The sequence below is a fragment of the Mustela nivalis genome (genome assembly GCF_964662115.1).
Source record: "Mustela nivalis genome assembly, chromosome: 17".
In the NCBI taxonomy this organism is placed as follows: Eukaryota; Metazoa; Chordata; class Mammalia; order Carnivora; family Mustelidae; genus Mustela; species Mustela nivalis.
In genome coordinates, this window is record NC_139036.1 from 2,928,637 (window position 1) to 2,948,498 (window position 19,862).

The window sequence follows — 19,862 nt, forward strand, 5'->3', positions numbered from 1 at the left end:
CGCCGCCGCTCGCGGACTTCCCCGGGGGCATCACCCGGCATGTGACCGCGGCCCGGCGCGGGCGCCCGGCGGGGAAGCGAAAGCGCCGCGGGGGTGGCGGGAGCCTAGCGGCCGCGACTCCAAGGGCCGCGGCCTGACCTGGGTCGTCCGGGCGGGCACCCCGGAGCCGCGCCGAGCCCGTCGCTCCGCCGCCCGCGCCGCGCGCCCCGCCGAGCCGCCGCGCTCGCCCTTCGCTTTGCGCGCACCTCCCCGGCGGTCCCTGTTGGCGCGGTGGTCCGGGGCCGGCTCCCGGCGCTGGGGCGCGGGGGCGAGGGGGGCCCCGCCTCCTGGGCTTTCCCCGCGGCGGCGGGCGGCGGGCGGCGGGCGCGCGCGGGCCCGCAGTACCGACCGCGCTGTCGGTTCGGACGGTGAGATCGCGGGAAGAGGGCGCCGCCAGCTCGCGCCGCACCCCCAGCCCAGCATCCCGGCCGCGGCTGCCGGCGTCCCCGCGGGCGCGGGACCAAGCCGCCGGCCGCCGCGCTCCGGTCCCTTCTGGCCGCGGAGATGAGCCGGAGCCCGGGCGCCCGGTTCCTCGGGCTCCTCGTCCTGCTGGCGCTGCTGCCTCCGCCAGGTTGGTCCGGGACCGCGCTGGCCCCCGCGTCCCCGAGTCCGCACACGGGGTGCGGGCGGCGGGTGGGGGGGGAAGCGGGAAGGGGGCGCCGAGGGCCGACGGGGGGTGTTGGGTAAGTGGCGAGCCGGGGTCCCCAGGCAGCCGGGGCAGGGGATAGGCTGGGGGACATCCGGGTCCAGGCCGTGCTCAGGCCGTGTTTGGGGGTGGGATGTGTGGGTTGGGCCCGGGGGTCAGATCCGGGATGGAGGGAAGAGGCTTAGTAACAGGGAGGGGAGCCCCTTGAGCGGGGAACCTGCGCTGACCAGCTGGGTCGCCCCCGCCCCCCAGGCCAAGGCAACGAGGGCAGCGTCATCGGCAGTTGTTATTGCCACAGGAGGATTTCTTCCCACTCCCCTCCGAAGGGGGAGGTCATGGCACATTTCCGAAAGCACCTGAGAGCCTACGATCGCTGTAATTCCTACATCAGGTAATTTCCCGGAGCGCTGGGAGCGCAGCGCCTCTGGGTGCCTCCGGGAACCTCGCAGTCGACCTGGAACTCCTGGGGGGAGCGACCCCCTCCCAGGATTCCATTCGCCCAGCAATTCTCCATGCCTTGCTTTCCCTTTCCCACCTACCTGGGAATTTCCCAGGCGGGGCAGAAAGGGTTCCCCCCACCACCCCGCCCCGCTCTTGGCAGTGACTTCACATCTTTGGAATGAGGAAAGAGCTGAGGTGACCAGGCTTTTCTTTCCTAGGTTCCAGCTACACTCCCGCAGCGTGTGTGGGGGGAGCAAAGATGCTTGGGTTCAAGAACTGGTGAGCTGGTTTGATCGCAAAGGTACCGGCTTCCCCCTTCTCCCTGGGGTCTGTCTCCAGGGCAGCCGTCTCCTCCTCACTGTGGGCTTTGCTTGGATCCCCTCCCCATGACACCTCGTCTTCCTGTTGTACCTGGTGCCAGGCGAAGTCCCCTCGACCCCTGTTCACCCAGTGTCACCCACCATCGCTGTCGTGATTTGTGCCACTCCCTCCCGTGCTCTTACTTAATATTTTTCTGGAAGTCAAGGCACTACTTTTGCTTTCCAGTATTCTACTATGGAAATTTAAAGACTTACATAAAAGTTGAAAGACTTGTCCAGGGGACACCCATAGGACCACTACTTGGTGTCTACGTTTCTAGCTACAATTCTAGCTTTTATGTATTTGTATTTTATGTCTTTTATATAGTAGGTACAAAATACAGCAGACACAAATTCCTGTTTTACAATGTCAAGTTTATAGCACATAACCACATTTGCTTTAGTGCGAGCCCATCTATCTCATTCGTCATCAATTTTATTTGACAGAGAAAAGAGTGCCTGAGCAGGGGAGAGGGGGGAGGGGGGAGGGAAGAGCAGACTCCCTGCTGAGCAGGGAGCCCTGTTGCAATGCGGGCTCCATCCCAGGACCCCAGGGATCATGACCTGAGCTGAAGGCACACGCTCAACTGACGGAGCCCCCACAGGCGCCCCTTATTTTTTGATGCGTTTCCTGGTTAGGTGCAGGCATGACCACACTTCACCCCCAAACATCTCAGCTTGTGTATCATGGAGCTCAATACTTGATTGTTGCCATTTCTCTTTTGAGGCTAAATTTACATACGATAAGAGGAACAAATTCTTAACTGTACACATGCCACTTTTGAGATGCGCCTGCTGTATTTTTCTCATAAAATAAATACACAAAATGTCCTAACACTTGCAGAAAAGTAGTCTTGCATCTCCTCCATGGTGCACAGACCAGTCTGTGGGCTAGAGACCTGCACACAGGCTTTCCCTTCATCCTCCTGGCCACTGTGGCCCTTGCTAGAATTCTCCCTGCTCTATAGCTGAAAGAAAGGCCTCCCAGGGGGTCAAGAGACAAGGGACAAGGTCACACAGCAACTCTGTAGCAGAGTCAGGGTTCCAGCCCAGGTGTCCCCCACGTCCCGGTGCAGATGCTTTTCCCAGTGCTTCCTTGTTGCTGGTCGGTTCACTTCCTTCTCCACCCCGCTCTGCCCTCCGCCTCTGCCTTCCTCTCCGGCCTTCAGCTGTGATCTTGATGTTCTGACTCCTTACTTCTTGCCTCTCCAGAATATGGATATGCTAACTCCGGGAGTGCGGCCTCCCAGGAGCTTTTGCCTCCTCCCAGCACCCAGGTTCCTGAGCCCACACAAAGGGCGCCTTTAGACACAGGCTCCCCTGCTCCGACGCACCTGCCACCTGCCTCGCAGTCCACCGCACAGCCCATGCTTCCAGCAGGGGCCCAGTCCTTGGACAGAAACCTCACCCATGCAGATGACATCACTACATCCACTGAGGGCCACGGTCGGGGGTCTGAGGAGAGGCAGAAGCAGCTGGAAGAACAAATAGGGCCTTCCGCGAGAACCTCAGCCATGGTGCCAGTGGTCTCCCTCCTGACCATCATCTTCGTTCTCACTGTGGTCCTCCTGTACGTGCTGTGCAGGAGGAGGAGGGAGCAGTCACTGCAGCACACTCCAGGTAAGCTGAGCCTCTGGGGTCCCTCTCCTTAGAAGCTCTTAGGTGGCCGGAAACCGGAAACCTGCCCCAAGCAGACAGATAGCATCTGTCTGCATCGTGAACCATAGGCCATGAGAGAAGATCAGGTAGAGACGGTTACAAAGGAAAGCCATCTCAGGCCCAGGGACCTATCCTTGACCTTCAGAGCCAGGCAGGGCTTGGAGCAATATAAGATGGTAGCTAGGGGCGCCTAGGTGGCTCGTTGTGAAGTGTCTGCCCTTGGCTCAGGTTATGATCCTGTGATGGTGGGATGGAGGCCCGCATTGGGTTCCCTGCTTAGTGGGAAACCCGCTTCTCCCTCTCCCACCACGCCCTGCTTGGGTTCCTGCTCTTGCTATCTTTTTGTTAAATAAATAAAAGATGGCAGCTAGAGCAGGCTAAGGGGAGAGGAACTCATGAAGGAAGGTGGGAGCCATTTATTTAGTTCACAAGTTTCTCCTGAGCACCTGCCCTGTACTACGGTTGTATTGTTGAGCTTTGGGAATCGAATCCTCCAGCTCAAGCTAGTCCCCCAACTTTCCTTAATTTTAAAGCTGATACCTTCAACCCTTTCTCTTTTCCAGATTTGCCGCTGTATTATACACCTGTGGCATCAGACTCCAGTGCCTGAGTGGAGAGCGGAAATCTGAGAGGGTAGACGCCGTCCTTTATGCAGGACGCACACCTTTAATACTCAGGATAATCTCTAGCACATGCTAGGCACTCCACAGCCAGTTGATATTTAATATACAAGTATCCGGCCACTGCCCTCTTGTCTGCTCTTCTGCCATTTCTTTTCCATGCTGTAACATAAAATCTACAATTCACTGTGATACCCTAGACAAATTATGTGCTTAATTACTAAAGATTATTTTTATAATTATTGACTCTTCTATTCTGCAGACACTGGCCTCAGGCTCCTGTCCCCTTCCCAGGGTTCCTGGCTCCAGCGCCTACCCTCAGGGTCCCACCACCCCCTTGATTTTCTTTCCTCAATCCCAGTATCACCCACGTATGCTCCAGTGAGAGTCCGAGCTCTCTGCTTCCGTTGCTGTTTTTTTTTAATTAAAACCCCTGGTTCTGCTTTTGTCTCTTTCCATGAAAAAGAATATGCCTTCGCTGGTCCAGTCTACAGAAGCCTGTGGTAGGGAACGGAGTGTCGGAGGAAGTGCGCTGGTGGTCTGATCTCTGTCTGAGCTTGTCTGCACTTCCTGGCGCACCTGCGGGAGCAGTCAGGGTTGCCTGATCTTCAAGTGTCTCCATCCCCACCTTCTGCCCCCTATACCCTGCCCAGCCGGGCCCAAAGTGGCAGCCCTGATGTCCCACGCCACAGGTCTCTGGGCTTTGTCCCGGGTGCTGGTGGTGGCCTTCTTCCAAGTTCTCGCTCTAGCTGGTTGGCCTAGTTTTCCAGCATCTGCTCACAGGTTCGAGCCACATCGCTGAGCTTGAGACGGGCGTAGTCCACTCGCTTCAGGGCCATCTGGCAGTCCTTCCTCGAAGAGTAGCTGGAGCCCTCATGGGGCTGCCCGGTGGCCACCTACAGGACAGTCAGATGAGTCGGTGACACACCCCTCCCCTGAGCCAGCTCCCTAACCCAGCTAGCATCTGGTCTCTTGCCTCCTGTCCCCCCTGAGCCGGACGCCGCTGGGGCCCGGTCACGCGGGGTAAATCACCGAATATGTTAACCTCGTGTAAGATGTGGGTAACCCCAACGACTTCCTAGCCTTGTTGCAGGATTAGATAAAGCGGCACGTCGTAAACACTCAGCGTCTGGCACAGCGAGAACCGGCTCACCCCTGCCCCTCCTTTCAGGGTGCCGCCCCTTGAGACCCCGAGGTCAGGTCAGGTTTCTGGGCGCACAGCCCTGGCTTTGGCACCGACCACCAGTCCCTCCCCAGGGCCTCCCCGCCCGGCGGCTCGCGGGCCAACGAGGCAGGCAAAGCCGCCTTCGACGTCTTCCTTCCCAGGGGGTTCCGGGAACCCCCGGAAGCGAGGGTTCGGCGGAGGTCACCGGCTCCCTGGAGGCCGGGTCGTCACCGCTCCAGAGGCCGAAGCTCCGCCGCGAGGACCCCGCGGGCCGAGGCGGAGGCGCAGGGCGCGGCCGGCCGCACGCACCTGGGTGAGGTAGCGGATCTGCCCCGACAGCTCGGCCTCCACGTGCTGCACCGACGCCGTGAAGGCCGCCGCCTGCCGGTCCAGCAGCCGTTCGTTGGTCTTCTCCTTGGACAGCTCCAGGATCACGGTACCTGCGGGGGGCGACAGAGGGCCGGGGCTGGCCGGGGCTGGCCGGGGCTAGCCCGCGCGGAGCCCGTCCCCCCGCCGGCCCCCGGGGTCCCTCCCCTCCCCGCTGTGAGCGCGGGCGCCGACCGTCGTGTCCCGAACCTGCATTCTGGAGAATGGCGCCGATCTCCCGTTCGATGTCCTCCAGCGCGCGAAGCCTCTCGTTGGCCAGGCTGTAGGTCGCCATCGCCACCCCCCGCCACCCCTTCCTCGGGGTTTTTCTCCCTCTGCAAAACGCGGCGCCTGAACCCGGAAGCGGCTGTCGGTGTGCGCCTGCGCGGGGCGTGCTCGGGGCTGCGACTACAATTCCCAGGATGCTCGGCGCCGGCCGACCTGGCGAACTACAACTCCCAGGGTATTGTGCGCACACCCTGTTCTGCGCCGCCGCCGCCACCTGGCGGCCACCTGTGGTAAGAGGAGGCAGCGGGGCGTTGGCTTCCCGGTCCAAGGCGATTCGGCCCTGCGCGCCTCCGCGGCGTTCCTGGGGTCTCTGTTGCGCGGCTGCTGGTGCTGGGTGAGGATGCTGGGAGCCCCGGGGTGCTAGGGCACCCCTCGTAGGGGCCTGGGGGACAGGTGCGTGGCTCCTCCGGGGCGGGATGCCCGCGGACACCGGGCTTGGCAGCCTGTCCCCAGGGGCGGGCTCCGCTCAGCCCCCCTTTCCCGTTCTGGTCGCCGGTTACGCGGCGTCGTCTGGGGATGCGTCCTGAGCGGGATGGGTTCTCAGGTGACAGCGAGGTCGCCGTCGCTTGGAGGCGCGCGCGGTGCACCTCCGGGGACACGGGATTCTGGGCGCGCGGTGCACCTGCCCGCGCCCGGACACGAGATTCCGGGCGGCGGCGCTGCGGGAGCCGGGGGCTTGCGGCTTAACCGCGCGGAGCCGGAGCCAGAGCAGGAAAAGGCTTGCAAGCTAAGTGGTTTGGACCTCGTCCTGAAAGCCCTTGGGAGCCCTGGAAGGATTCTCCAGACGTGTGCTCCGGCCGGGTTCCTTCTGGAGAGGTCGGTCGGGACAGCTCTGGACACGGGGAACGATGCTAGTCGGCACGGGGCTAGCCAACGGATGGAGACTGTCGGTTCAGCGTGAGGGACCCAGCATATGATTCCGCTGCTTTTAAAAGTCCTAATACAAGAACAACAAGGAGGGGGGTCTTATTTGGGGGTCAAAGAGAAGCAGAGGAATTAATAGGAAAAATTTAGATAGAAGCATCAAGACAGAAGGGTATCTGGTGACTGATTTAGTAATGACTAGATGAAGCCAGTAGTGAAGAAAGCATAAAAGCAACTTGATTTACTCTTAAATTCACCCCCGCCCATCCCATTACTGGAGTTTTCTTTGTTGAAGGCGGGAAACAGAGGGTCTTTGCATGAAAGGCCCACCCGGGGCAGAACTGTATTGGAAACAGAGAGTGGGGCGCCTTGGTGGCTCCGTGGTTAAGCGTCTGCCTCCCGCTCAGGTCATGGTCCCAGGGTCCTGGGGTCCAGCCCCACATCTGGCTTCCTGCTCAGTGGGGAGGTGCTTCCCCCTCTCCCACTTCCCCTGCTTGTGTTCCCTCTCTCGCTGTGTCTCTCTCTGTCAAATAAATAAATAAAATCTTTTTAAAAAAGAACACAGAGATTAGGGGCGCCTGGCTGGCTCAGTCAGAAGGGTGTGAGACTTGATCTCTGTGTGGTGAGTTTGAGCCCCGTGCTACTTAAATGAATAAATAAATTTTTTAAAAACTAGAAGAAAAAAAAGAACTAAAAGAAAATGGGGGTTAAATGAAAGTTTATTTCCTGAGTTGTTCCAATCTGGAATTCTCTTCTCCGGGTGTGCTAGGATGCGGGCTGAAAATGCAATGATTCAGCAACATAATTTTTCCCCCAATAAAACAGCCCAGCGTGGGTAGTTCAGCATGCTCCACAGGTCATCTGGAGAGTTAGGGATGAACTCAGAGAATAAACAGATTCTTTAAATGACAGTGACTCAGGGCAGACAACCTGGTGCCGGAGGAGACAGGTCATCGATAGACAGCACGAGGATGCCGGGTAATGTAGGCGCGCACGTGTGAATGTTGGTTATTGATCTAACCTCCCCCGATACTATTCTCTCAGGAGTAGGGGGCCCGTGGGAGTCTCTCACTGCTGGGGAGAGACACGGAAGGGGGCTCAGTCTTCACGTCATATGGTGGGACACCAGCAATGATGCTTAAGACGAAAGTCAGGAAGCAGCAAAGTGAGCACGCTGCTTGGAGGTCAACACCAGGAAAAACATCAAAGGATGTAAAAGCAGCTACCTCTGAGAAGGGAGCTGGCGAGCCATGGGATATAAGCCTTGTGCTTCTGACTCCTTACTCTTGGTGTGTCCATGATTTTGAAAATAACAACGTGGGGCACGTGGTTGGCTCAGTGGGTTGAGCGTCTGCCTTCGGCTCAGGTCGTGATCCCAAAAGTCCTAGGATCGAGCCCCGCGTCCACTCCATGGGAAGCCTGCTTCTCCCTCTCCCACTTGCCTTGCTTATGTTCCCTCTCTCTCTGTCAGATAAATAAATGAATAGTCTTAAAAAAAGAGAAAAGAACAGAATGCACGAAAAGTGAAATGGTAGTGAGGAAATGAGTAGAGACTGACTTTATGTGGAAGAGACTGGAGTGTGGAAGAGGGTCTTCTCTGGTTTCCATTCTTCCTTGAGCAGAAGAGACTTGCGTGGATGTATGACGTACTGCAGATGGAGAAACGGCAGAGAGAGAGGCAGAGGTTGAAGAGAGGGGATGGCGGGATGAGCTGGGGAGTCAGAGTAGGTGGGAGAGGAGCGACCTGGGCACCGGTGGAAGGACGAGCTCTGAACTCCGGAGGCGGCGGCTTGAGCTTGGTTGCATAGGGAATCATCCCCGTTGGTGTTTGTGGGTAGAGGCGGGAAGTTGCAGTCATCCGTCCCTGGCGCCCTCATCTCTGTGAAAATCAGAAGTCACTAGGAGCATGGGGGAAGATTTGCAAGGTGGCGAGGGAGGTGGCCAGGAAGACAGAGAGGGACAGAGGCTCATTGGGAACTGAGGGCCCAGCTGAGGTTAGAGACCATAGGTTGACATTAGCCCCGGGCGTGTACCCAGTGCCCAGTGTTGGCACCTACGATGTGTTAAAAATGACTTGCTGAGGGGTGCCTGGGTAGCTCAGTCAGTTAGGTGTCTACCTCCGGTGCAGGTCATGATCCCAGGGTCCTGGGATGGAGCCCCGCATCAGGCTCCCTGCTCAGTGGGGCGTCTGCTTCCCCCTCTGCCTCTTCCCCTACTCACACTCACACTCTTCCTCTGTCTCAAATAAATAAATACATAAAATCTTAAAAAAGAAGAAGAATTTGTCCTGTAGATCCAGTTCGTATGTGCCCAAAAGACCTGTCTTCGGGGATAATGACTGCCCTGGTGTTTGCCTAGCCGAAGAGTGGACCTCCTTCACGGCCCTCGGCAGGAGATGGGTAGAAATAAAGGCCACCCAGGGATTGGAAAGTCACAGGGCGACTGAAAGAATAAGGAAGATCTGTAGGCGTTGCTGCAGAAGGGAAGGCACCCCTAACGGGAAAAGCGTGGTAGAGACAGGAGGGCACATTGTGCTACTGTCTGTCTGGAATAAGGGGAAATGCACCTGGGCAGGTGTGACTGGATGAGAACAGCATCTGTGGTTTATTTGAACACTGTCTCGGGACGAATGGTCACGGGACTGGGGACAGTGGTGGCCCCTGGGAATGAGGCACGGGGACCAGGGGCAGGAGGGAGCCTTCTTTCCGCTGTTGATCGTAGATGGTTTGGATCTTTTTTCTCTACACCATGTGCATGTTTTGCTTTCTTAAAAACATTAACAACTTTATAAAAAGCTAAAAAAAAAAAAAAAAAGGACATCGGCTCTCAAATCGTGTGCTCATTCAAGATCTAGATGTGTGGATTCTTCCTGGGACCTTCGGGATCAGGACCCTGGAAGGCAGAGCCTGGGATGGTGCGTCTTTATCTCGCCTCCCCCCTTCCCTGGGGGTTGGGAGTGGGGAGTCCTGATTCACCTGAAATCCTGCTGAGCTCTGGGCCGAGAGCTCAGAGGTCAGAGTGGGCTCGTGGGAATCAGGGGATGCTGGCGCTTTCTCTGTGTGGCGGGGGCCGGGCTGTGCGGGGTGGGCTGGTGCTTCCTCTGTGTGGCAGGGGCCGGGCTATGCAGGGCGGGCTGTACTGGGGAGCGGGGGGCAGCCAAGGGCACTGGCGTTTTGGCAGCACTTAAGTCCGTGGGTAAATGGCGGTCTAATTAGATGTCAGGCTCCACAGACTGAAGGCCCGTAGCAGTGGCCCCCGGGCCCCATCTGGAACCACTTGGCCTTGCTGTCTCTGCCCCATTCCCACCTTCTCACATAGTGCTGCCATCGCCCAGAAGGTTCCAGCCCGTTCCTCATTTGCCGGTTCTGTGCTCAAAGGTCCCTCCCTCCAGAGAGATCATTCCCAAACCCCAGGCTAGGTCAGCACTCCCCGAGGTCAGCACTCCTCGCCCTGGACTTCTCCTTTGGAGCATAGATACTGTCACGAGGTCACCAGGGAGTGACTTAATGGTGGCTTTGGTCACTGCAATGTCCTTCGTGATACCCGGCATGGAACGGGCACTGAGTGAATGATGACACAGGAGACAAAGGCTGGGTGACAGGAGTGGGAGTGGGTGCAGGGGGGGTAGGCCTTGTCCGTGGAGGGTTGCTCCCGCCCTGCAGCCCGGCATCTGGGAGTGCCTGACGCACATCCGAGAAGCCGCAGGGGGATGTCACAGGTGAGACTCCCCCCCCGGCCCCACGGAATGTCGTGCGGCTTCTGTCCAGGGAGGCCCGTGGCCGGGCTCCCACCGAGCCCCAGGACTAGGTGGCCAGAGCCAAGCACCCAGCACACATGACTGAGTGGTGACGTGTGCCAGCGGCAATGAGGAAGAGCCCGGCCCTGCCCAGCTCCCGAGGCCCCCAGCCTTCGGGGAAGTGAGCAGCTGTTTCCCCTGTGAATGCGACAGCTGACGCTGCGGGTTCTGGGCCGAGCAATGGCGTTTCAGTGCCTCCGTGGAGCACAGGGCAGCCCAGCACTTGGACACCAACTGATGGCCTTGGGGCCCGGCAAGGAGGCTGGCTGGGTGCTCAGCCCCCCGCGGCCGGTCCCTGATAGCTCCGGTCTGCTCCTCCCACCCCCCACGGAAGACACAGACGCTCCTGCCTATGAAAAGGTTTAATTTCTTCTTTATGCTCAGAAACAGAGAAGTGGCCTTGCTCCCCCAAGAGGGTCTCCTCTCCCTGGAAAGGGAAGCTGTTGCTGTGATGTGACGTTGAACGCGGGGTTCCTTCTCCCCACTTCCCCGCTGTCTTTCCAGCACCCTCTGCAGAATTTAGTCTGAACACAGCTTGCCGCCCACGGGGGAGGGGGTGGGGGGGCGCAGCTGGAGTCCAAAACATCAGGCCCATGTTCCACGAGAGATGGGTCCAGTGTGTGCCTGGGGCGGCCGGCGTGGGAGGGAGGGAGGGGAGGCATGGGTGGGGGGAGCTGCTGGGCAGAGGCGGGGAGGGCGGAGAGTCTGCCCCCCCACCTCCGCACCCACCCACTCCTAGCAGAGCTGGTCCTCATAATCCTCCTCCTTCATCCCTTTTAGCCTGAGCCGGGCGAAGTCCTCGAACACAATGTCGTCGTCCGTGGCATAGCTTGACGGTGGAGGGGGGGACAGTGAGGGCTCCAGGCCCTCTGCTCGGCCCCCCACTCCCCTCCCAGACACAGGGGCGTCCGAGCGAAGGGGCTGGACCCATGGGCAAGGAGGCTACGCCATCTGGATTGGGTGTTTCGGCCCTCCCTCCCCAGGGAGGAGAAAAGCAGGGGTGAGGGCACCCTGGGGGGCTGCAGGGCTCTCTGGCCACAGAGGTCAGAGGTCGAAGGCAGGGGTGGAGTCTCTTACTTGGTATCAAATTCAATGAGGTTGGTGTCCACGGGTACACCTGTGTCCGGAGCAGCTGCAGGAGGAGAGGGGTAGGTGGGCAGGCGCCAGGGGGGACCAGCGGGTCTCCCCTGGCCTTGCCTCCGGCCGCCTCGCGGGGGTGGGGGGCTCAGGGTGCGCTCACCTGTCTGGGGCCTGGGGAGGGTGATGTGGTCGTGGGGCTTGGGGTGCATGAGGACGAAAGGCAGCTCCACAGAGACGTCCCTGCGGGGGGGATGGGGGAGGTGGTGTGAGAGGCCCTCGCGGCCGCACCGGGAGGAGACCCCCGCGCGCCCCCCATTCCCCGCACACTCACCCGCCACGAGACACCACCAGCTTCACCTTGACCCTGTAGGACACCAGGATGCCCAGCACCTCCTTGTTGGCGCCCTCCTTCACGCTGCAACGAGGGGGTTTGGGTGGGACCCCGTCCCGGCCATGGCCTCCAGCAGTGTGGGCTGTGCTGTTCTCACACCAAGCACCCCGCGGCACCCCTCGGCACCGAACGCGCTTGCAGCTTAAAGTGTCCTTGTGACCTGTCCTTGTGACCCGGCACCATCCAGCTCTCCGCCACCCCGAACGCATTCCCCCCCACCCCTCCCCACTCATTCTGGCCTCTGGCTTGCCATGCGTGTTCACGCAGTGCTCCCCTCGCACCTGGGCGCCCTGGGGGAGGCCCGGCCCTGACTCAGTGACGGTGTGGCCATCACCCAGCGGTGTGGCGGCCCCACACTTCCTCGCGCGTCCTTGCAGAGACAGCACCTGGGCCACCGGACCCCTCTGCCCAGGACGCTCCTTGTGTGGCCAGTCACCGACTTACTCTGCGTCCTTCCTCAGAAGGACTCACGCCTGGGGGTGGGGGGCAGCCTCTTTAAAGGGCACACATGCCGCCCACCCTGACACGTCCCTGCCTCCTCTGCCTTGCTCCTTCTCCACGCTCATCACTAGACGGGTGGTACATTTCGCCGTTGATCTGTCTGTCCTCCCCCTCTGGATTCTCTGGTCCTTTCTGAGCCCCAAGAGCACTGGGTGCCTGGGACAGAGCCTGAAGGAGCGCGTGAGCCTGGGCCATAGGAGCCCCCCCGGCTCCCCGCTCACATGGTGCTGGAAGCCAGGTTGGTGTCCTCGTGCTTGAGCTTCCCATCCAGGGCCAGACCCCGCTTCTCCCGGTTGTCGCTGAGCAGCGGGGTGACAGTATACACCTTGCAGAACGTGGAACTGGGGGACACCTGGTCACTGGGGAGCAGGGACAGGAGACTGAGACTCTGGGGGGGCGGGCCGGGCGAGGTGGTTGCTCCCACCCCCGGGGGCTTCCCCCCCCCACCAGCGCTGCCCTATTTGGGCCCACGGGTAATGGGGGCTGGGTTAGAGCTCAGTCCACTCCAGAAAGCGAGCTCAGAGCCACCTGCCGGGAAGGAAGGCCCTTGTAGGTGGGGACGGTTCAGAGTGGGGACGGTCTCCCAGGGTTGTTCCTCTGCCCTAAGGTGCAGCCCCGGGGTGTTCTGTTACTCACTCTTGTTCGATCTGAGCTACAGGGCACTTGTACTGGGCAGTGCTGAAGAGGCAGATGTCGGCGTACTGTCTCACTGCGGGGCGGGGTGAGGTCAGGCAGCCATGCTTGGAGTGCAGGCTGCAGCCCCCCAGGCCCCCTGCCCTGGATCCCATGGGGCTGTGTCTCCTTCTGAGGCAGCCTCCCGCACTGGGGTGTGTCCCTGCGCAGAAATCATACCACGTGGGCAGCAACTCCCACCCCCAAGACTCCCTCCTATCCCCCACCTCCTACCAGAGACTTTGATCTTCTTGATGGTCTTGGTGGAGTTGTTGGTGACGTGGACGTTGACATTGAGGGGCTCCCCGTGGTAGTAGAGCTTTCGGGAAGAGGGGGTCAAGTTAATGCGATCTGTTTGCACTGGTCCCATTATCAGCGTCCCCCCTGCCCCCACACAGACCCGTGGCTCGGTCTCCCTCTAAACCCATGCCCACACCCAGCTGTCCTGGCAGGTGGCTCCAGCCCTCCCCCCAGGGCCCTCTGCACTGGAGCCCCTGCATCCTGCCCCCGCACCCCACCTCCTTGTCCAGGGAGGCCTCAAGGTGCAGGGACCGGTCGGACATGAGGAAGTGGCGTGTGGTTTCTGCTGAAGGCTGGGGGCCGGGTTTCTCTGGGGCAAACTGCACCTTTCGGATCACCAGACGCACAGAGTTCCTGGGGGTGGGGAAGAGGGGCGGCAGGGGGCGAGTCCTCAGACACCCGGACCCCCAGCGCTGCCTCCCTGAGGCTTAGGGCTCCAAGGTGTGGAGAGGGGATGCTCACAGCATGGGGGGGGGGGCTTGCTTCCCTCACCTTTTGTGGCTTTTCTCTTCTAGTGATTTGGCACAGAAGGCGCGAATCTCAAAGTCTACCCCGCAGGCCTTGGGAGGAGAAAAGGTCACATCTTACACAAGGCCCCTGACACCACCACACCCTTCCTTCTCCCTCGCCTCGGTCAGGGGTTCTTGCCCCATCGCTGTGTGTTGAGGAGTGTAGGGCCTGGGGCTTCGTCCTCTGCCTCCCGAAGCCCCCAGTACCTGGCAGCACCTGGGTCCTGTCTGCAAGGCGAGCCCCTATACTCACCTGGGAGTGCCCACAGTCACCCGGGAGCAGACAGACCACATTTCCACCGGGGACAAGTCCCACCCTGGCTTCTCCCTGACAGCCCCCCTCTCGATGGGTGCCAGGCTCCTACTGGAGCCCATTCTGTCCCCTGAACCCTTGGACCCATTCCCGCTGTACCTTCCCCGTGTCCTCGGGGCCTGGCTGCAGGGTGACGGAGCAGGGAAGGTTCTGGGGGATCTGTGGGGAGGCAAGGGGAGGCTTTGGTTCTTCCAGATCTTTCTCCCAATCCCCACTAAGAGGCTGGAGGAGGCGTCCCGATGGGTGAGAAGGGGAAGAAGGGAGGGGCCCCAGGGAGGAGGCAGACACAAGAGTGACCGTGAAGGCGGGGTGGGGGGGCTGTCCAGGGTCTCCTCCTCACTGCTGATTCCAGATGTGCCTGGAGCAGGGGCCTCACCATCCCCCCTTCCCGCAACTCAGTGGCAGCCCCCTTGCCCTGTAGAGGGTGGAGGGCGTCCTCACTGTGAAGAAGAAGGGGTGGGCGTGCGGGCCCAGCTTCCTGAGCAGCCGGTCCTGCAGGCGGGTGGGGGGCCGCGGGGGGTTGGGCGCCGGCGGGAAGGCCTGGTAGTTGGCGATGAACAGGTCTTTGCGGAAGGACAAGCCAAGCACATCCAGGTCCTCGCGGCCATAGCGGAAGGCGCAGGTGAGGGTCACAAACACTGCGGGGGAGGGGGGTTGGTGGTGGTGGTCAGGATCCCACACCCACCCCCCGGCCCCAGCCCTCATCCCCAGCAGCAACCAACCTGCCTGAAACCGACTTCCCTCTTCCCGCCCCACTGGGCCACCCCGACTTCCCTGAGGCGCCCCCTGCTCTCGGGCCAGTACCTTTGCGATCCTTCAAGTAGTCAGGGTCCACGAGCACCACGCCATCTGGGAAAGGGACACACAAACTCACTTCCTGTCAGGGCCTCCCCTCCATCTCTGGGCCCAGGAGCCTCTCCCTGTCTTGGGGGCCTGGTGCTGCTTTCTGGATACACTTACCTACGGGGTCCACTTTGTCCAGGTGGTCTACAAAGTCCCGCTTCCCCAAGTACACAGTGAGCTGCGGATACAGAAGGGGCACAGGGAGGATGGGGCAGGAGGGTGCGGGGCACGTAAGCCCCAGAGCACTCGTCCTGCCCCTGGTCTTTCCCAGGCTGGGGTTAGCCCTGGGGTTCCTCCCAACAGGGTCAGAAGGGGAGAGCAGTGGGGTTTCCCAGGTTACCCAACCTTGAAGCTTTTTGCACCTCTGTCCACAAGTCAGGCAAGCGTGTGTGTGTGTGGTGAGTGGGGAGTGGGCTTGGAGAGGACTCAGGGGGGCCCCCCAGTCATTTAGAGAGCAGGGTGTGGTCTCACGGGCTCCTCTTGGGGGCTCTGGGATACACAGGCCATAGCCTAGGGGCTCTTGACCATTCCCAGCCCAGGAACCCTGGGCCCACTCCCAAGAGGGGTATAGCCTAGGGCTCCTGGCTCCTCCCCCTTCCTCTAGCCTAGGGACCCGGACCTGTCCCCACCCAGGGACCTGTCCCCACCCAGCCCTGCCGCTGGCTGGGGTTGAGTGGCCTTTGCGGCAAGGGGCTTCGGGAAGGAAGGAAGTCAGCTCTTAGCTGTCACAGGAAGTGGGGAGCTAGGGGTTGGGGATGGGCGAGGGGCAGGCTGGGCCTTGCAGGGGCCCGGAGTGGGTTGGGAGCAGAAGCAGCATGGGGGACTCACCTTGCAGTTGGGGCTCGACTTTTTGAAGACCCTAGCAAAATAGAAAGGGAAACCCTGCTGCCTCACAGTGGGCAGCGGGGACCTCCCCACCCTGGCCCGAGAAGTTGAACTCACCCGGGACTCTGCTTGCAGGCTCTGGGGCTCTGCCAGCTCTACCCCTCCCACTTCTTCCCAGGAGAAGGGCCACCACAGGGCCTGAATATTCCCAACACCCCCCCCCCCACTAGGTCCCCTCCTCCTAGGACAATGGCCCTTGGTTGCCACAGGAACTACCCAGGCTCTTCCCAGAGCACTTGCCCCAAGGGACCCGAATGGGCAGGCTGTAGGAGCCTCTGTCTAGGACCGAACCCTGTCCCCGACTTCTCCGGTACTTCAAAGACAGCTGGAGTGCCCAGCAGGGCAACGGCCCTGGCTTTTGCGCCTAGAATGGTTTCTACTTATAGGCCCTACTTTAGTGTGACCTGATTCCATTAACCTCCGACCGTTCCCCATCCCTGATCTCAGCAGCCCCAAAGCCCATCTCCGGAGGTCGAGTTCAGCTATCACTTCCTTTGGGAAGCAGATCGAGCCCGGACCCTGGTTACTCCTCTTGGGGGAGCGGTGTGAGAGCTTGCACAGGCCCCGAGCCACACATCACCTGCCCCAGCAGGTCACCTGCGATGGCCGGAGGCCGTACTCAGTTTGCACCCCCAGCACGAGGCCAGCGAATTGCTAGAACCGCGATGCCCGCTGCCGTTGATCAGGAGAATGCCCCAGGTTCAGCGCCATTTCAAGGGCTTTGCGTGTGGAGGTCCCAGTGTTCCTAGTTTACAGGTGAGGGGGCCGAGGCACGGGGGCCTGAAGGGTTTAGCCTAAGGCCCCACGGGGTGGAAACGGTGGGGCTCAGATGAACAGCTTCGGTCTGGCTCCGAGCCCACGCTCTCCCTCACTAAACTGGTATTCTCCCATCTCTGCAATCCCCACTAAGTGTTGAATTGCAAGGGATTTGCTCCCCCAAGCTGAAACAATCTAACCCCAGACTCTGCCCACTGCTGTGGGTGTAGTAGGTATCCGGTGACTGCCTGGGCTTCGGCCACTTGTGGGTCTGACTTTTCTCATCTCCATGCGCTGTCTCAGCAGCAAGCCCTGGGAAGGGTCTTCGGCAAGTAAAAACAGAAGTCCCGCAGACTGGCCTGTCCTTCCTCCAGCAATAACCCCCGTCCCCGGTTTTGCTCTAACAACCTCACTTGCCACTTCTTCCCAGAAGGACAGGCTGTCCAAAGGCCATAAGGCAAAGGGTATGGTGGCCCCCGGTGTCCCCATCCAATAAAGGAGAGTAAACACTGGTAGGGTGGCAGCTAGAACAAGTACCCACTCTAAGGACGGATAGCTAGGGCACCTTCCAGTCCCCTTGTCTTTGCTACTAGTTTTCCTCTATGTCCCAGGGCTTCCTCCTATTAGGATGAAGCCACCGATGGTGGTTGTGGGGTAATGGCCCCCAAGTGTCCGCAGGGCCACCTGCCCTTGGGAGCCGAGGCTGGGGAGCAGCAGCACTTGTACACCGAGGTCGGCCAAGGAGGCAGACTGTGGGGGTGCCCAGAGGTGCCCATCGAGGGGGCCAGCGACAGCAGATGTTCTCTCCATTTCCTGTGGCCCAGAATTAGATGGAGGTGGCGGGGACTGTGCCAAGTCAGCAGTCCTCCTCTGGTCCATCCATCCTCCTCCCGGAACCACATAACGGAAATTGGGGGCCTCCCTCAAGTCAGCGACTTCCCCTTTCTTTGGGGGTGTTTGAGCCCTAATCCAGGGCACCAGTCCTCCCTCTGATCATCTCTCTGATACTACTAGATGGGGTGCTCAGAAGCCTGGGTTCTCGTCCTCTGCGGGCAGGGAGTGGTGGGGCTGAGATGATGATGTTTTTCAGCCAAGTGATGTCTGAGGACCCAGGCCCCATCCTGGTTCCTCCTGGATAGAGGCATAGGGCCCCAATCTTTTCCTCTTCTGCTCTGGCTCCCCAGGGACCTGGGCATTCACCCACTATCCCCTTGGGGGGTGTTGGCCCACAACAGGAAGTGGATTTTGCTAGAGACCAAAAAAGAGAACTCGGGGTATCAGTGGAAGGAAGGCGCCTCCACGATTGCACAGAAAACATCCGGGGAGTGGATGGCGTGCTCAGGGCAGATACTGCCTTGCCTCACCTCCGGGAATAAAAGTAAGGCCCAGAAGCGGGGAGGGTCGTCACGCACTCTACTCCCCCAAGATGAAGCTGTTGCTCCTAGCAACCTGGGGGAAGGCAGAAGTTTGGAAGCAGAGCCACCTGGCCCTTGGGACAGCCCGACTGCCTGCGGTTTACCTGACAGGAGGCTCTCCAGCAGCTCGGCACGAGCCTTCGAGGGGGGGAATCCCCTCCCGGCATCCGGACCTCCCATACCCAACCCCTTAGGGCCAGCCACCTGCTCCTCCTTCCTCCGCCCCTGCATCGCTGCCTGCACCGGAGAACCCAGTCGTCCGGCCCCCACATCCCTGCGAGAACCCAGACGCCAGGCTCCTGGTCGCCTTCAGCCCTCGGTTTCTGCAAGGGCCCTGGCATGCGTCCCCCTCATTATCCTCGAGGACCCAGGCGCGCGGCCCCAGATGGCTGCCCCCCCAGGGACCCAAGAGTCCGGCCCCCGGGTTCTCTCCCCGGTGCCCTTGTCCGGGGACCGTCCCGGCACCCGCCCCGAGCCGCCGCCCACGTCCCGCCGCGTGGCCCCACCTCCCTTACCTGGTGCCCGGTTTCTCCCCCATGGTGCGCGCGCCCGCAGCCCGCCGCCCGCCCGGTTCGCGGCTCGCTCGCAGCCTCCCAGCCTGCTGCCAGGTCCCCCGCTCCTCCCCGAGCCACTGCGCACGCGCGCCCGCCGCTCTTTCTCCTCTCCCCCGCCCCTCTGGCCCCCCCGCGCTCCTGGGGAACAGGGCCCAGCTGCGTCAGCCCGGACCGCGCGCGCCGCGGCGCCGCCCGCCCTCTGGGCGCAGACCGCGCGGTGATTGGCTCCTCCCCCGCGCCCGCCCCTCCGCGGCCCCGCCCCGCCGCTCCCGGGGCGGGGGAGGGGGTGGGTGGGCTGGTCAATCCTGCGCGCGCGGTCCCCCGTCCCCCCTTCGGCCCGCCCATCTCCCCGCCCCTCCGCGCTCCGGTCGGAACCGATTGGGCTCCCCGGCAAGGAGGTGCCCGCCTGCCCGGAGGGGAGAGCCCTGTGATTGGCTCCCTGCGCCCAGGGCGCCGCGGGGGTCCCCTCCCCTTTGTTTGCTTTCGCCGCGGTGGTGAAGGCGAGGGAGGCGGCGGGGGCGGCGGAGCTAGCTCCGGCACCGTCTGGGAGGAAGGATGAGGGGATGCGCACGTGGGTGAGCGCTTCAACATGCGTGATGCTTTGCTTCAGGGCGCGCCGCGCTCCCCAGTGCTCGAAGCCTTCTTCGGCCCGCCCTCCCGCCGCTTTACTGCGCTGTGTCAGCTCCCTCTGGCGTCTGTCTTTCCTCTTCCACCGGGTTACTGTGCCTAGTGTCTCTGACTACCCATCCCTTCCTGTCGTCTCTTCGCGGCCGGCATCCATGCCTCCATCCGTCCATGCCTCCATCCGTCCATGCCTCCATCCGTCTATGCCTCCATCTGTCCATGCCTCCGTGCCTCCATCTGTCCATGCCTCCATCTGTCCATCCCTCCGTGCCTCCATCCGTTCATGCCTCCATCCATCCATGCCTCCATCCATCCGTGCCTCCACCTGTCCATGCCTCCATCCGTCCATGCCTCCATCCATCCGTGCCTCCACCTGTCCATGCCTCCATGCCTCCATCCGTCCATGCCTCCATCCGTCCATGCCTCCATCCGTCCATGCCTCCATCCATCCATGCCTCCATCCGTCCATGCCTCCATCCGTCCATGCCTCCATCTGTCCATGCCTCCATCCGTCCATGCCTCCATCCATCCATCCCTTCATCCATCCGTGCCTCCACCTGTCCATGCCTCCATCCATCTATGCCTCCATCCATCCATGCCTCCATCTGTCCATGCCTCCATGCTTATTTTGTGCCAGTCACTGTGCTGGGTGATGGGGATGCAGACATGAATTCACGTGGCCCCTGCTTTCCTAGCACAGTTCAGGAGACACATAAACAGGTATTAGGGTCACAAGAATACTATCATGGAGGTATGGCTCAGAAGACAAAGCGACT

At 60.9% G+C, this 19,862-nt stretch overlaps 3 protein-coding genes across 4 annotated transcripts; 1 reads left to right on the forward strand and 2 right to left on the reverse strand.

Moving 5' to 3' along the window:
- Positions 1–301: 301 nt before the first annotated feature.
- On the forward strand, positions 302–4,003 carry CXCL16 (C-X-C motif chemokine ligand 16). The gene is made up of 5 exons (XM_082707898.1): positions 302–610; positions 938–1,076; positions 1,345–1,427; positions 2,698–3,105; positions 3,708–4,003. Exons 1-5 carry the CDS (start codon positions 544–546, stop codon positions 3,752–3,754), a joined length of 744 nt encoding a protein of 247 aa, XP_082564024.1. The 5' UTR covers positions 302–543; the 3' UTR covers positions 3,755–4,003.
- Positions 1,840–5,696, reverse strand: MED11 (mediator complex subunit 11). The gene is made up of 3 exons (XM_082707899.1): positions 5,506–5,696; positions 5,239–5,369; positions 1,840–4,660 (listed from the first exon to the last, which is right to left on the reverse strand). The coding sequence occupies exons 1-3, from the start codon at positions 5,588–5,590 to the stop codon at positions 4,523–4,525; spliced, it is 354 nt and encodes a 117-aa protein (XP_082564025.1). The 5' UTR covers positions 5,591–5,696; the 3' UTR covers positions 1,840–4,522.
- Positions 5,697–10,590: 4,894 nt separating this feature from the next.
- Positions 10,591–18,641, reverse strand: ARRB2 (arrestin beta 2). 2 transcript variants are annotated; one of them, XM_082707900.1, is made up of 15 exons: positions 18,424–18,641; positions 15,681–15,711; positions 14,970–15,030; positions 14,814–14,858; positions 14,451–14,647; positions 14,109–14,168; positions 13,680–13,747; positions 13,406–13,541; positions 13,122–13,206; positions 12,852–12,924; positions 12,437–12,574; positions 11,655–11,738; positions 11,484–11,563; positions 11,321–11,375; positions 10,591–11,072 (listed from the first exon to the last, which is right to left on the reverse strand). In XM_082707900.1, exons 1-15 carry the CDS (start codon positions 18,444–18,446, stop codon positions 10,979–10,981), a joined length of 1,230 nt encoding a protein of 409 aa, XP_082564026.1. In that variant the 5' UTR covers positions 18,447–18,641; the 3' UTR covers positions 10,591–10,978. The 2 variants fall into 2 exon arrangements, with proteins under 2 accessions (XP_082564026.1, XP_082564027.1); XM_082707901.1 differs by lacking the exon at positions 18,424–18,641 and adding an exon at positions 18,113–18,264.
- Positions 18,642–19,862: the final 1,221 nt, after the last annotated feature.

Excerpts from the sequence above, each read along its gene's own strand:
- CXCL16 (XM_082707898.1), top strand. The coding sequence starts at position 544 with ATGAGCCGGAGCCCGGGCGCCCGGTTCCTCGGGCTCCTCGTCCTGCTG. Across the intron at positions 1,077-1,344 it reads CGCTGTAATTCCTACATCAG|GTTCCAGCTACACTCCCGCA; the intron begins GTAATTTCCCGG and ends TTTCTTTCCTAG. Across the intron at positions 1,428-2,697 it reads GAGCTGGTTTGATCGCAAAG|AATATGGATATGCTAACTCC; the intron begins GTACCGGCTTCC and ends TTGCCTCTCCAG.
- MED11 (XM_082707899.1), bottom strand. The coding sequence starts at position 5,590 with ATGGCGACCTACAGCCTGGCCAACGAGAGGCTTCGCGCGCTGGAGGAC. Across the intron at positions 5,370-5,505 it reads CGCCATTCTCCAGAATGCAG|GTACCGTGATCCTGGAGCTG; the intron begins GTTCGGGACACG and ends CGCCCCCCGCAG. Across the intron at positions 4,661-5,238 it reads AGATCCGCTACCTCACCCAG|GTGGCCACCGGGCAGCCCCA; the intron begins GTGCGTGCGGCC and ends ACTGTCCTGTAG.
- ARRB2 (XM_082707901.1), bottom strand. The coding sequence starts at position 18,249 with ATGCCAGGGCCCTTGCAGAAACCGAGGGCTGAAGGCGACCAGGAGCCT. Across the intron at positions 13,748-14,108 it reads GCCCCGAGGACACGGGGAAG|GCCTGCGGGGTAGACTTTGA; the intron begins GTACAGCGGGAA and ends TCTCCTCCCAAG. Across the intron at positions 11,564-11,654 it reads CTGGTGGTGTCTCGTGGCGG|GGACGTCTCTGTGGAGCTGC; the intron begins GTGAGTGTGCGG and ends TCCCCCCCGCAG.